The sequence below is a fragment of the Homalodisca vitripennis genome, unplaced genomic scaffold (genome assembly GCF_021130785.1).
Source record: "Homalodisca vitripennis isolate AUS2020 unplaced genomic scaffold, UT_GWSS_2.1 ScUCBcl_7178;HRSCAF=14743, whole genome shotgun sequence".
Classification (NCBI taxonomy): Eukaryota; Metazoa; Arthropoda; class Insecta; order Hemiptera; family Cicadellidae; genus Homalodisca; species Homalodisca vitripennis.
This window is the reverse complement of record NW_025783297.1, coordinates 4597-19192: the sequence shown is the minus strand read 5'-3', so window position 1 is coordinate 19192 and position 14596 is coordinate 4597. Positions and strand designations below refer to the sequence as shown.

General features: G+C 32.3%; 1 protein-coding gene across 1 annotated transcript; it reads right to left on the bottom strand.

The window, feature by feature from the left end:
- Positions 1 to 8299: 8299 nt before the first annotated feature.
- On the bottom strand, positions 8300 to 13447 carry LOC124374071 (synaptotagmin 1-like). The gene is made up of 3 exons (XM_046832368.1): positions 13343 to 13447; positions 12232 to 12437; positions 8300 to 8479 (listed from the first exon to the last, which is right to left on the bottom strand). The coding sequence occupies exons 1-2, from the start codon at positions 13445 to 13447 to the stop codon at positions 12246 to 12248; spliced, it is 297 nt and encodes a 98-aa protein (XP_046688324.1). The 3' UTR covers positions 8300 to 8479; positions 12232 to 12245.
- Between the last annotated feature and the right edge of the window lie 1149 nt (positions 13448 to 14596).

The following is a 14596-nucleotide window of genomic DNA, read 5'->3' as shown; positions in this document are numbered from 1 at the left end:
CATTGTTTTGTATAGTTTTTATTCAGAACACGTGCCTTCAAATGTTGAAACTTCATACTGTACAGTTGTAGCAAAAGGTTGGAGATGGTTCTTGTGTACAGCTTTAGTTGTTAATTTTTGATAATTGATATTAACGAATAAATAATTGTATTGGTACAGAATATATTTGTATTTTGTTCAATAACTGTATTGTTAAAGTTGGATTTGCATGAACTTTTATTTATTTCAATTACTTAAAAAATATGTTTACATTGGCTTACAGATATAAAATCTGTAAATTAATGTTATACTGAGATCATCTGTGAAAAATTTCAAAAACAGACTGCAACGTCTGTAATATCCTAAGATATTTTTGTATATTTTGTTATGTATTTCATTGTTGATTGATTATTTCTATACTATTAACAATAACAATGTGATCATTTAAACATAATTACGTAAGTTGTGATGAAACTTATCATTATTGTTAAGTAATTTACTATGTTAACTAACATTTGTTATAATAATGTGGAGAAATCAAATTGAAGTAAAAGTTTTTAATGTTAGTATTTAAATATATTTGGGCATTGTGTAAGTTCTCTTTAACGATTACTTTTAATGTACATATTTGTGAGTTTAGCTGCTGCAGATTTCATTAATTTGGCTTAATAGGATTATTAATTTAACTGAAATTCTTAAATATTTCTAGTGTACTACTATGATAAGAACAATGTTCAAAGTACAGTATTAAATTCGATTGTACTCTGGTAGTTTTCTGTTGTTTTACTTTTTGTAATCTAAAATGAATAGTGATTACATGATTTAGCAGAAAACTGGATTCTTTATTTACTTTTTCCATTTCATCAAATACACGCTTTTTGCATGCTAGGATTAGACTATACTCTTTATTAAACAATATCATTGAGTTCATCTAGCATGAACCAATAATTTTTTATAAAGGGCCAATTCCTGTTCCCCTTCCTTTTTATTGCCGCCATCTTGTTTCTGCCGTCATGATCGCCTTTTGCTATTGGCCTCTGGTCAGTCGTTGCTGGTTGGTCGACGAATGCAGGAGTATTGTGACCTATATTCTGTAGTTCTGTTTTAATAATTAGTGTTGTGTTTAGTTTTTTTTATTAAGTACATGTTTTAGAGTTAGTGAAGTTGACACACAACATGGTGGTTGTGATTCCTGACTTAGGCGTGTCATAATGCTCTGGTATGGTTTGTTTATTTTAACCTAGTTTGTAATTATGTGTTAGGTTAGTTATTTACCTGAAGAAGAGATCAGATTGCAGATCTTGAAACGTAGTGTTACTGATTTGTTGTTTCACTGAACAATGGCAAATGTCCGGAACAATCCTGTTTCCTTCACTACCCTTCCATCATCAAAAATAAACTTCAAACAAAGAATCATCGATATATGTTACAGTCAAAAGTATTTATACATATAGCAGAAAATTATACGTTTCAGAATGATGCGTCTACTCAAGTCGAAGATTGTTATTCTATGAATAGAATTCCCCAAGTGTGTAGAAGGCCAAGTGTTCTGTAGCCAATGGTGAAGGATTCTCACCATAGTTCTTGGGTTGTCATATTTCAGATAGTTAAGCAGCTGGTTGGACAGCTTCATTCTAGCGTAGGATGGCTTTTTAAAATAAGGCAGTTTGGTGAATATTCTCCTGCTTGTCTGGTGAAGTGATTGTGCAGATGCCTTTGTTTAGGAGTATCCTTAGTTCTGCAGTGTATAATGGTTTCCAGGATGTAGATGGAAGTCACCATAAATATTTTCTAGTCTTGTAATATGTTTCTGCAGTTCTCTATGAGTCCCATTCCTACCATTATTGTGCTTGGAGGCCTGGTAGTTCACTTGTGAGCTTTTTTGATGCCAAATGATATTGGTTTTGTTTTATTGTCGTTTAGAACAAGATTATTTTTAACTGTATATTCTTGGTCCAAACTGAAGGTAATGAACAAGTCTGTTTCTAGTTGATTTGTATCCTTATTGGCTGTGACTAGCACAGAGTCATCCAAGTACATCAGCATTTTACAATATTCTCCTAAATCTTCAGGGAAGTCGTTTATGAATAATATGAATAGAACTGGCCTTGTGGAATCCCTCTTTTGACTGGCAGAAGTTTAGCTAAACTATATTTATGAGTCCGTTGACTGTTTCCTTTAGTTCCACTGTCTGACTTCGTCCCTTGAGGTAGCTGACGAATACCAGAGTGCTGTTTGTTGGTTTCCCAAGTTTCAAGAGTTTAGTCAGTATGAGATCATGACCTAGGCAGTCAAAAACCTCGCTAAGGTCAAGGAGTAGAGTAGTTACGGTGTTGCCAGTTTCGATGTTGTCATTTAAGAGCTCAACAAGGTCAGTAATTGCAGTTGTAGTGGATTTACCAGAGATAAAGCCATGCTGCTAGTCGGTAATTTACTACTTCTCCAAAAGTCTAGTGATTATAATTTTTTCTACGGGATCTTGGTCTATAGTTACTAATGTTCTGGGGGTCCCTTTGTTTGAGTTTTTGATTGATTTTATCTATTTTTAGTTTAGATGGGGAAATATCCTGCTCCATGGACTTGTTTGAGATTGTGCATTAAGTCTTGCTATTAGTCAATTTCTTGAGAACTGTAACTACAGTCTAATCACAAAATCATATAGAGACAAAGCTGCTATAATATAAAGATAAAAAGTTACAAAATTGAAGTGATCTGTGCTAAATATATACCAAACAGGCACTTATATATATGACACTTCTAGTAAACAAGCTATGATCAGTTGCACTCGGAACATATTAATACACTTAACTGTGTGATGAAGGTACAGTTTTTAAGGTTTAAAACAGATTGCAAACAACTGAGGAAGCAACCTTTAATAATGTAGAGCATTAATAATCTGAACATCAAAAATCTGAATGCATGCTTTAAATATGTGAACTGTATTTTGTACGTCTGTGAGAGGACAATGGCCTTGGAAGTGTTTTGGACCATCCACACTGCCTCTCTCCCCGGTGGGCGAGTCTGTTTTTAACCCTGTTGGCGTAGCCACTGTCACCAGTCAGTTTGGTTGCTTCACTTGTTAACCCTGGAACTGGCCATCATTTTTCCCAAAATGGCAGGCACTTTTTGGTGATTTTGTAAGGGTTTTGTATTTTAATCACTGCTCATCTATTTTTTAAGATACAAACATTTTAAAAAACATCAATGTCTTTAGAAATAAATGCAGTTTCTCAAAAAAATATTAAAGTTTGAATCATTGAATATATTTTTATTTTTTTACAGGTTAACGTAAAAATATTAGTAAAGAATAAATTTTTCTCAAAATGTATAGCACCCTCTTAGGTAATATGAAAGTTTTTAGAATAATTCTAAAATATACAAAAGTTTTCTTATATACCTCAATTACAAATTACAAAAAAATATTTAGGTAAAAGAAGTTTATTGGTACTTTTGGATAATATATCTATAAAAATTACAAAATCTGAAAAAAGTTTGTATAGCACTATTATGTATACCATTGTGACATTTTGGAATCTATTGGATGAACAAATATTTTTTTCTAAGAGATAAATATATGTAGAAGAGAAAAATATGATATTTATAGAAGTTTACATTGTATAAGATATTTTTATATGGCAACAATTTTTTTTTCTATTTTTACAAAAGTCAAAATTGTGAAATAAATGCCTAACTTTTTTAGCTAACAATTTTCATTTCATCCAAATATTATTTATAAAGATAGAACGTTTATTGAAGTTTACAAAAATGTACAACAATGTATTTTTATCTCTATTATTTTTTTGTTAAAAAAATAAAACAAGCGATGGTCATAGAAATAAAACGCTAATACCTTCAGAAAAAGTAAAAAAAATTTACTTTTATAATAAATACCTTTGCATGAATTTAAATCAAAATTTTATTTTAATTAAAATTAAATTGTCTACAAAATAATAAAACACTGAACCTACGTGAACATAGGCTTATTTTCAGTTTCACAAAAATCCAACCTATTCGCTAAAACTTAACCTAACCTCTACATTTTTCACTTCACTAATTAAAAACAAAAACAATAAACAAAATTTTATTTATACACACTAAATAACGAGAAGTCTAAAATATCCAAATAAATAGCAAGCAATACACTAATACCGGCAATGACGTAATAACAACAAAGAAATCAACACGGCAACCATGCGATGCGTTGTTCTTCTCTACTGGCTGAGTCGGTGATTGCGCAATAGAACAAAAATAAAATACTAGTTCATAGTCTTCGTTGTCTATTATACTGTTGCTTAGAGCAATTCTTCTTCTTTGTTTTGATATGATTTTCACTATTTCCAGACAACGATAAAGTAACAAAAATAACAAAATTTAATGAAGCTATTTTCGACGCATTAGGCATTTTGAGATTTTACAAAACACGAGCTTTTCAAACGCTTATTTTATAAACATTTATTTTCCTACTGGCTTTTGAAAAGATGTTTCTGAAAGCCAAGAATACACTGTTTTCAATGACGACACTTACGATCGTGTAGAACGTAAACTCACGACAGGGAATTTTTACAAACATACGGTAATTTTAGCGTGTTCGGAAATTACGCAAACAAATGGCGATCGGAAATGCGAACATCCAAGTTTAGAATTTTATAATGAAAGATTTAACTTAACTATAGAGCGTTTTATGATATAATATGAAACCTTGAATCTTTATCTTTATATTTACGTATGTTTTACTTCAAACAAAGTAAAAATAGACTTGCTGTGAGAGATCATATTACGACATAGTTAATGCGTCGAAAATAGCTTAGTGCCATTTTGAAACTGTAGTTAATGCGTCGATAATCGCTTAAAAGCCAGTTGCAGGGTTAAGTAGTGTAGTCGTAGTTGCGTGTTGTGGTTCATAGTGCGTACATAATTTATACTTTAATTACATACTGTGTGGGTGTGTCTTGTGCAGTGTCGTATTATGGCGTCATCAGGGACTCTGAAGAGGAAACATACATTTCTAATTACAGAAACCAAACTCGAAATATAAATAGACTCGAAAGAGGTGAAAGTGGCTTGTCTTGGTCAAAATATTATGTAGTGGGTAAAGCTGCCACTTTGGACATTAAAAAGAAAAAGGTAGCATTCTGACTTTTTCTTCTAAGTTTGACTATAATTATGGATCTAAAATCAGGAACAGAAGTTTACTAGAAAATGCAGTTTTTATGGTTTTCTCAGAGGCGAAGTTTAGGGAAACCCATATCAGGACCTTTGATCTGTGAAAAGGCTCTTAAGTTAAATGAAAGGTTAGGTAGTCCAAGTAACTTTAAAGCCAGCATAGTTTGACTAAACACATTTTTAATCTCGACACAGGATAAAGGAACTTTAATGTTTAAGGGGAGCGTTTATCTTTTGACAGGTGAATTTTTTTTGTAAAATGTGTACTTTTTACAAATAAATCAAAGTACAATATGTATGTGCATAGTGTTTATTTTTATTTATCTATCATTTTTATCTAAACATTTTACACAACCATTGTGTAAAATCCAAACAAATCAGAAATCCGAACTCCTTCATCCAAATTAGTTCGGATTTTGACGCTCTACTGTATCACTATACTGATCTCCACTCCAGATTGTCTCAATTGCCCCACATCACTGATTATATCTTATTCAAAGAATATATCTCTACTTGGTGTTATGTCCTAAATAATTTCATGTCATATTATACTAGGGCTATCCAGAAAGTAGATTACGTTTTGATATAAACAAGAAACAAAGTGCAAGAAAAAATTGCATTATGTACATTTGAAAGTGACACTAAAATACTATTTTTCAACATAGTCACCATACAATTTAGGCACTTATCATAGAGGTGAACTAGTTTTGAAATTCCAACGTTATAAAATTCTGCCACCTGAGACTTCCACCAGGTAGTCACACCCTCCTGCAGTTCCACGTTGTCATCAAACTTCACCACTCCATAGACTGTAATTTGGTTTCATAATTCACATTTCTTACCCAAGTCTCGTTCGTCTCTTGTAATGATTCAATCGAGCAGCGAGTCACCACCTTTTCACAAGTGACCAAATATTTAAATAAAGCAGCCATACTCTGATTTTTATGGATTTCTGTTAAGATTTTCAGTACCCATCTTACACAAAATTTATGATAACCTAACTTCTGTGTAACAATTTCGGGTAACAAACTCCTTGAAATTTGAGGAAAACTCAGTGAGAGTCCTGTTATTGTGAATCAGAGGTCTTCTTTAATCTTCTTCAATCTTCAACTTTAGAGACAATTTCATCAGTCACAATGCTTGCCCGTCCACTTCGTTCATCTTCATGCATATTAGTTCAGCCATTTTTAAACCTATTGCACCACTAACGCACTCCACCTTCAGTAATCACATTGGTTCCATAAACTTCATAGACTTGGCAAAAAATCTCAATTTGATTATTGAGCTTGGCCAACAAAAACCATATTAGTGACCACACTTCTCAACTTGCAGGATTTTAAATTGCGTCATACATTTTAAACTTTTATTGTAAAACAACAAGGAGCAACAGTAACATCTCCCTGGCACTGCTGGATAGCCACTGAACAGAGAAACACTCTGACATCAAAATGGAAGCGATGGTCCCGCTCCTAGCAGCTACAGAGCAAAACGTGATCTACTTTCCGGTTAGCCCTCGGTTTATATAGTTTTAACATGGTTTAAGGGAGAAATTAATAAAAGGCCACATTCCTGGCAACATCTTTATTACATAACAGCCCAGTCAAGGTTCAGCCAGGCAACACACTTATCATCAATTTGGAAATAAACTCTGAGAATACCAACGTTATACAGGAGCAACAATAAAGTATGGTACATTGATAATGATAAGTGGGGTACACTTCTCCTGGCTGCTAGGATAACAATAGGAGTTGAACATTAGAACAGAATTGGCCATGGCAGAGTAGAACTGTTCTTTAAGACAAGGATATATACAGTTTGAAAATGAATGTTAAGTTTCAGGCTGAAAGCAACTACTGTAATTGAAAAATTATAATTCTAAACGTATGATCTCATTAAAACCTGACTGTCCTTAACATATTTCTGGCTAAAATAAATTACATACTCTTTGAAGAAGCCAGGTTTAATTCACTTGCATCACTCATTTTTTGTGCTTCACAAATGAATGATGCATTATCTAAAAGAACAGTCCACTCTGCGACTCATTATGTTAGGGAGAGTTGTGCTAAAATGGCCAACTGATATGGTAAGGTTTAGGCCTATACAATAAGAGAGCTTGGACTCGGTTGATCTGGTTAGAGTGTAAGTAAACCAACAAAAGCTGCAGCATACTTGATAAATACATGGTTAAATCCGGTGCATAAATACATCACTAATGAGTACACGCTACTTCAAAAACTTTATTTACACCTCAAAATACGATTTTGGTGAAATCTATTTTTTAATACTGACTAATTTACTCAGCTAAAGAACATATATCCATTCTGACATATTGGAATGGCAAAATAAATTTTTCATGTACAACTCTCTTTACAAAGTTTTTACACAATCCATTTTATTTGCTTCAGCGATTTAAATTTGAAAAAAGAAAAACACAACTGATAATTTGAAATATTTCTACCTACTCTGTTTACTTCTTAAACATGTAATTTTTGTTATAAAAAAGATTGCAAATAGCTCAATAAACATACGAGTACATACTCAACTACGGTACGTAACAGTTCCATTCAGTTATCTCTCGAATTTCACTGTCTTCTTTCTAACTTACCAAGCATCTAACAAAAAACAGATGCATTTTTAAGGTAGCAGTAAAAAAGGAGTAAATAAAAAATCATGGAATGTTTTACACTTCATTAGTAGACAATATTGATTTTATACACAATCCATTAAGTTATAAGCAGTTACATTAGTTACCTAATGAGTTATAATATAAAAGATATTAACATTATACAACATTAATATAATGATAATAATAATACTTGTCTATATATCTTAATAGTAGACTATTACACTGACTGAATCAACAAAACAAACGAGGTCAGGTCTAAACTAACTATACAATCGAGAGAGACTCGTGTGACAGGAGAGCATGCAGAAGTGAAGGCAATATATGTTTATAGTTTAAAATATTACAAACACTCTTACCCCCAAGTAGCACACTGCCCAGGTAATCAAGCTAATCTATAGTGTTTGAAATTTTACAATTTTATTGTCGTCATCTAACTGTTATATAGCCCTAACTTTTTCTCCGGAAATGTTTCTTTGTAAGCCTGGAAGCTCTAAGGGTTACGGTAATGTCGGTTTGTTTGTTTGTTTTGTACATTTACATGGACTAGCATCTCTGTACAGGAAGCGAAAGTACCCTTTCGCTTCTCAACTCAGTACCAATCGATATTTTGCTAAAAATAATGATTGACACTAAAATATATTTTTATATACAGGATTGCACAAATGGAGAGAGTAGGGGATTCAGCCTCATGGCGATCTGGCTTCAAGCAATCTGTAAACATGGAAAAAAGTCAGTACAATCAAAGGGATAAGTAAAAGATGGAAATTACACAATAAATCAGTGGAACTATTTCGCTTGTCTTAAAATGTATCTCCCAACTCGTTTTGACAAACAAAACAGACACTTGAAATAAAAAATAAACATTATTTATATACCTTATATTCTTGTTGAGGTTTATTATGAAACTGGCTGAATTAGTGTTTGTTCCAGCATGTGTAACTGTGTTTTTGTGGTGTGTATCAGATTATTTTAAGTTCCTCTTCAGATGATTATCTATAGTATATTTATTGGTTTTGAATGCTAACAGCCCTGTAGTGACTAAAATTTAAACATTTAAAAAATCTAAAAAGTACACCAATTTTTCTATATCAAGCTAATTTCAACACAGACAACGTTTAATATTTAACCCTAAAAAATTGTGTAAGGTAAGCACAGAGTAATTTGTGCTGTGGTTTGGATATGGCCCGATCTTGTCTAAACATGAACCTGCCTGCATCGACTAGATGGGAAGGTCGGTAACTATTATTTTACTTTACGATTGGAGGCATAGATGGATGCAGAAAGCTGAACAGAGGGTGGAAGATTGCTTGCCAGTATTTCCATCATTCAAACTCATTAAAATCACTTAGTCCTGCTTCAGACTAGAGAAAAACAGCTCTCTGATACCTTTGTCAAAGTGTAATCTAAAGCACTGAGTTTTGTTGGATGTTTTTAGGTTTTACAGTATAATTTTATTTAAATTCATGTAGGCTCAGGACCGTACTCAGCTTTGGAGGGCCCCGGAAAAGATATTCGGCCGGACTCTATCATGTTCTGCGCCACACCGTCTGTTGACAGGGTCCCTTCAAATAGACGTGTGGCACCAGACCTCAGTAAAATTGTTCAAAAAATGGGTCTGAGTACGGGCCTGTCTAGGCTTAGTTATTTTCTAAAAAAAATTAATTGTTTCAGGATCATCCATTGTAGACTACATCATAGTTTGTTTTATAATTAGATTAAAATTATTTAAGTTCAACTAAGTATTAATCTAGTTATGTATGAACATCAAGTGTTTGAAAAGAAAACTTTGATTACAAACTAAAGATGAATAGAAAGTTATATTGTTATATACTCTATTCTCTGCTGTCCACACCTGACTTTATTATGTAATTTATTATTTTACTAAATGTGATACTTTATTGACCAGCTATATTTTTGCTACATCGCTCTAAAACTCATACCACTGGGAAGAGGAAAAGAAGTTCTCATTCTAAAATGCCAACTTCTGCTTTTGCTATCTTCTCTATCTTGTCATATTTTCATAATGTCAGTTTATAACATTGTACAGCTTAAACACGTCTTCTTATACGTTTCATGTGTTTCTAAATATAGTTTCCTATGATTTTACTTTTGAACAAATTTTAAATGAAATTTATATTTTCAAAATATAACTCTATTTAACGTTTTTAGATTTAAAGAACTCTGGAATCTTGTGGTCTAAAAGAAAGTTCTCACCAGTAGTGTGTCTATCTTCTCTCCACTGGACCTTATGGCATTATTGACAACTACAACTCCACATTTGTTAAAGCGCTTATGTATTTAACATTGTTCTCAGTCGTTTTATTAGTTAGCCGGGGTAATCAGCTGTTTGTTAGTTTTGCGATATCTTGCTATGGATGTTTCTGAGGTCTATTCTCCAAGATGCGAATTTTGATATTTAGAAATGGCTAAATAATTTGATTTTAGCTAATGATCTCTAGTGTAGTAAATCAGAATATGATAACTCTAGATCAATTGGAACAAATGGTATCAACACTAAGACTTGCTTTAAAGTCTGGCTTGGTGTAGTGTTTTACGTCGTCTCCTGGACTGTAAAATTAAGAAAGCATAAAAAATGCAGCTTTATTCATCTCAGTAATAAGCACACTTATACCCCCGAATGTCAGATTTTGGTAAATGTCATTACTACAGCATGGACTTCAAAATCAAGTCTTGGCCAAAAACAGTGGCTGGGTACATTCAAAATCAAATAATAAAGGAAACTTTGAAGTACTAGCAATGCTAAATATTATGTGGTACTTTATAAACATGATACTGAAACGAAGTACAGTAGCATATTCAAAAAGTATTACTGTTACAGAAAAAGGCTATTAGAATTTTAGCAGGTGTCTCCTCCTTAACTACATGTACGTAAATCTATTTTTGCAGAGGAAGGTATTCTAACTGTTATCAACCTTTATATTTATTCATGTCTGATTAAATTAAAACAGAATCTTGGTGTCTTTTCTCTTAGAAATTACATTCATCACTATCCTACTAGATGCAGCTTATATTTAGATCAGCCCTACTGCAGATTAAGTAAAACACAATCTATGTATTCTTTTATTGGTATCCGTTTGTTTAATAAACTACCTCTTACCAGTCATAACATTAGTCTTAGTAAATTCAAATCAGTGATGTATAGATGGCTGTTAACTAGACCTTTTTATAGTATAGATGAATACCTGGCACTGTCTGTGATAGATGTTTCTTTTTAATTTTTAAACCTATCTGTATTGTAGCCCACATAAATGTTTTAAATGTAACTGTTTTAAATTGTCTGTTATTGTACTATTTATTTATTTATTATTGAATGTTTTACCATTTATTACAATGTTATTAATTTATTTTCTCTAAAATCTTTTAATACATGTATTTATTGTTGATTGTCTATGCTTAGTTATATGTAGGATACTGTTATTTCATCTGGCCAGTTAAGTTTTCACAGGAATTAACATTTAATGTAATATATCTAGATTTAATATTTTATTGAAGCTCTGGTGACGATGGCAATGCATTTTAATAATGTTATTATGACCAATAAAGATTCCTGATTCTAGCTTGAATTAAAAGATTATCTAGAATATAATTTGTATAAATCTTTGAAGGTAGAATATTGTTGTTTCCAAAATAGAACTGGGTTTTTTTATCAGCTACAAAGTGGCCAAGTCAGGACCTGAAAACAGCTGATTTACAGTTGCAACTTTTGCAGCAGCAGCTTGTCCAGAAGAATAGTTCAATTGAAAATTATAACATCTTTAAAACTGACCTTTCAAAATCTTCAACATCTCACTAATGCAGAAGGATAATATATTATGGTGGTTTTCCAGACTGTCCCTACAAAGCACTTTTTATCAGTCACCCATACTGTAGATCAAGAAAATAACAATTCGGGTTAAACATTATCAACATTTTTTTGTCCCCATATCTTATGACGAGTTTGATTGTCTGAACTATCTCAGAACATTTACAAAATTGATTGGCCTAATGTTGATATCACAATCATCTATATAATATGAATGAAAATATTTACAACCAGAAGGGTTTAAGTACGTATGAACTCTCGAAGAGTTACGCTTGATGGCAAATATAAACAATTCTGATTCACTGCTCAGTACAGACTCCTTGCTAATGTATCAGATTCTAGTAAGGAATCTATAGTATCTGTATCGAGGTAATGGTAGTTATCTTGCCTCTTTGTTGTTCATTGGCTTTTGGATTCTACTTCTATATTACAATGTAATACATTACAATAAAATTGTAATGATTAGAACCTAACTTATCGCTTTAAAAAACTAGTCCCCAAGTTTTAAAAGAATATCATATGAAATTTCACAAACTTGACTATGATAAACAGAAAATACAAATGAAAAATATAGTTTCAGCTAAAACTAAGAAATATGACAAACTTAAAGATAATATAGATTTAGGTGACATGAACTGACCTGATGGTACCATTTTAGTCTTTCTTATCGTCTTCAGGGTCCTTGAGGGTGTGCCATTGGGCGATGGGGCGGCGCGGAGAGGCCAGCATGTCGGACCAATGACGCAGTTCGGTGCCACTCGCATTATAACCTAACACGACCTTGCCGATAGGCTCAGACGTACCGATACGATCGTAGTCCACCACCGTTACCACCAGCTGTACTTTCTGTTACAGGCATTTATGTATCATTATTAACGGTTCTGTAACTACAAACTTGGTTACTACTCATAAGAGATGTTCAAAATAACAAATAAGAAGGCTCAAAAATACTCATTGAGTATAATTAGTCATTTTATGATGACCTCCTTTGTTGTGTAAGGCCAAATCTTGCTTTAAAAGTTGTTCCCTTAAACTTGCAGTACGTTATTGGTATTTTATACATTACGTTAACAATAAAATCTCTAAAAAGGGTCTCCCTGACATTTTTACAGGTTTAGCTAGTGTGAACATAAAATTTAAAGAGTATACATTAAATCAATCATCAACATGATTACAGTACGAGAAACAAAAACAAGTTCCAGTAGTACCCTTCTCATCATCTCACTCTTTTAGAAACTGGACCATTTTATAAAGGTATTAAATTATTTAACAACTTGCCTCCAAATATAAGAGAAGACAATTGTAGTATTTTTAGAAAGCGACTTGAAAAAATTGTTTACTAAAGTGTGTAATTATAAATTTTCAGATTTTTATCCTGATTTCACTGTATAAAACCGAATTTTATTATTTTAATTGTTGTTGTAATTTGTCAAAAATACTGTAATACTACATTTTGTATTAGATACTAAAAATGACATGTTATAATATGTTACAGTTTCATTGCAACATTCTATTGTAAACCTATGTAACAAATAAATAATAATAATAATCACATTAAATTTTCATGTTTATCTATGATATAATGTAAATTGTATACATCAGATAATTTTTGAACAGGATATTTTTTATTGCTTAGTGGTCTGACATGGGCAAATTCATAGTAGTTGCTGAAAGAGAATGACTGCAAGTGAAAAAAATATTTGAATTTTTTTGTATAAGAACAAAATATGTTGAATTATTAGTAGACTTGCCTGAATCTGTTCAAACGGAACCTCAAACGAGAACGATTCGTTGTAGTATGGATTCAGGGTGCACTTCTTGATGCTGGTCTTCTTCTTCTTTAGTCGTTTTCCCATTTTGCATTATAGCAATCTTCACATATGGATCTAGAGAGGAGTAACAACAAAGACATTACACATCAACCTTTTAAAAATGTAGTCTGCAATATTTACAAATTGATTCACCATAAAAATTATTCAGCATGTCAAACCTCTAAAAAATCATGCTATGATGATAGAACGTGCTAAGCAATAGATGTGATCAACGGATTAAACACAATAAGTTGGTGCTTATTCATGTGTATGTTATAATAAAGAATAAAATTACTAATATTTACTCAGTAACGTTTTAAATAGATATTCACACTGGACAGCCAATCACTAGCAAGTAAAGATTTTATTGACTCATACAGTACTATAAAATCTTGTAGAATGACAATGTAGTTATGACAGTTGATAACTGCAATCTTAAAATGTTTTAATTTTCCAACATTCTTTTATATTCTGGCAGTTTGTTATATACAGAGTACCATGTAAATAACAATGAACTCTTGTATAACGCAGTGGTATATCCTGGAGCAAGAATGTAGCCAGGAAGAAATTTAGGGAGGGTTTCAGACAACTGATGTTTCCCGTAGTGCACAGAGAGTAAGGCCCCATTTTGTTCCTTAAAAAGTTCTTGACCCGTTTATTTTTTGAGAAAGAACTTTCAGCAGTACATGTCAGTAATACTGAATCATTTACATAATAATAATCGTTGACTAAAAAGTAATCGAACAATTGAAAATTCGGGGGGTTGGATCTCTTGGACCCCCTTGCGGGCTACGTCCTTGTACTGGAGTTTAATAAATAGCTTAGTAAAATAATGGCAAAGTAATATTTTGAATCTTATGGAATAGTTATTGTTTGTCACCTGTTGTAATATAGTGAAGGTTTATTATAAAAAAAGAAGACGTTAACTATTTTTGCTTGTATTAAATCTGCATTCTTCCTTGAGCGGTGCAACATACTTATGCAACAACAAACCTGGCATTTTAATAAACCAAAACCCAAAAGGAGATTCCCAGTCAGTCTTGTTCTCCTCTTAAGATTTGCATCCACAGTGAAATTTGGCTGAAGAATTCACCTGGCTTGAAATTAATCCCTCTCTATGTGGTAATGACTTGAGTTTATGCTCCTTTTTTATTCACTCTGTAGGTGCATCTTTTAACTCGATGATTATATTAC

Excerpts from the sequence above, each read along its gene's own strand:
- LOC124374071 (XM_046832368.1), bottom strand. The coding sequence starts at position 13,447 with ATGGGAAAACGACTAAAGAAGAAGAAGACCAGCATCAAGAAGTGCACC. Across the intron at positions 12,438-13,342 it reads TTCCGTTTGAACAGATTCAG|AAAGTACAGCTGGTGGTAAC; the intron begins GCAAGTCTACTA and ends TGCCTGTAACAG.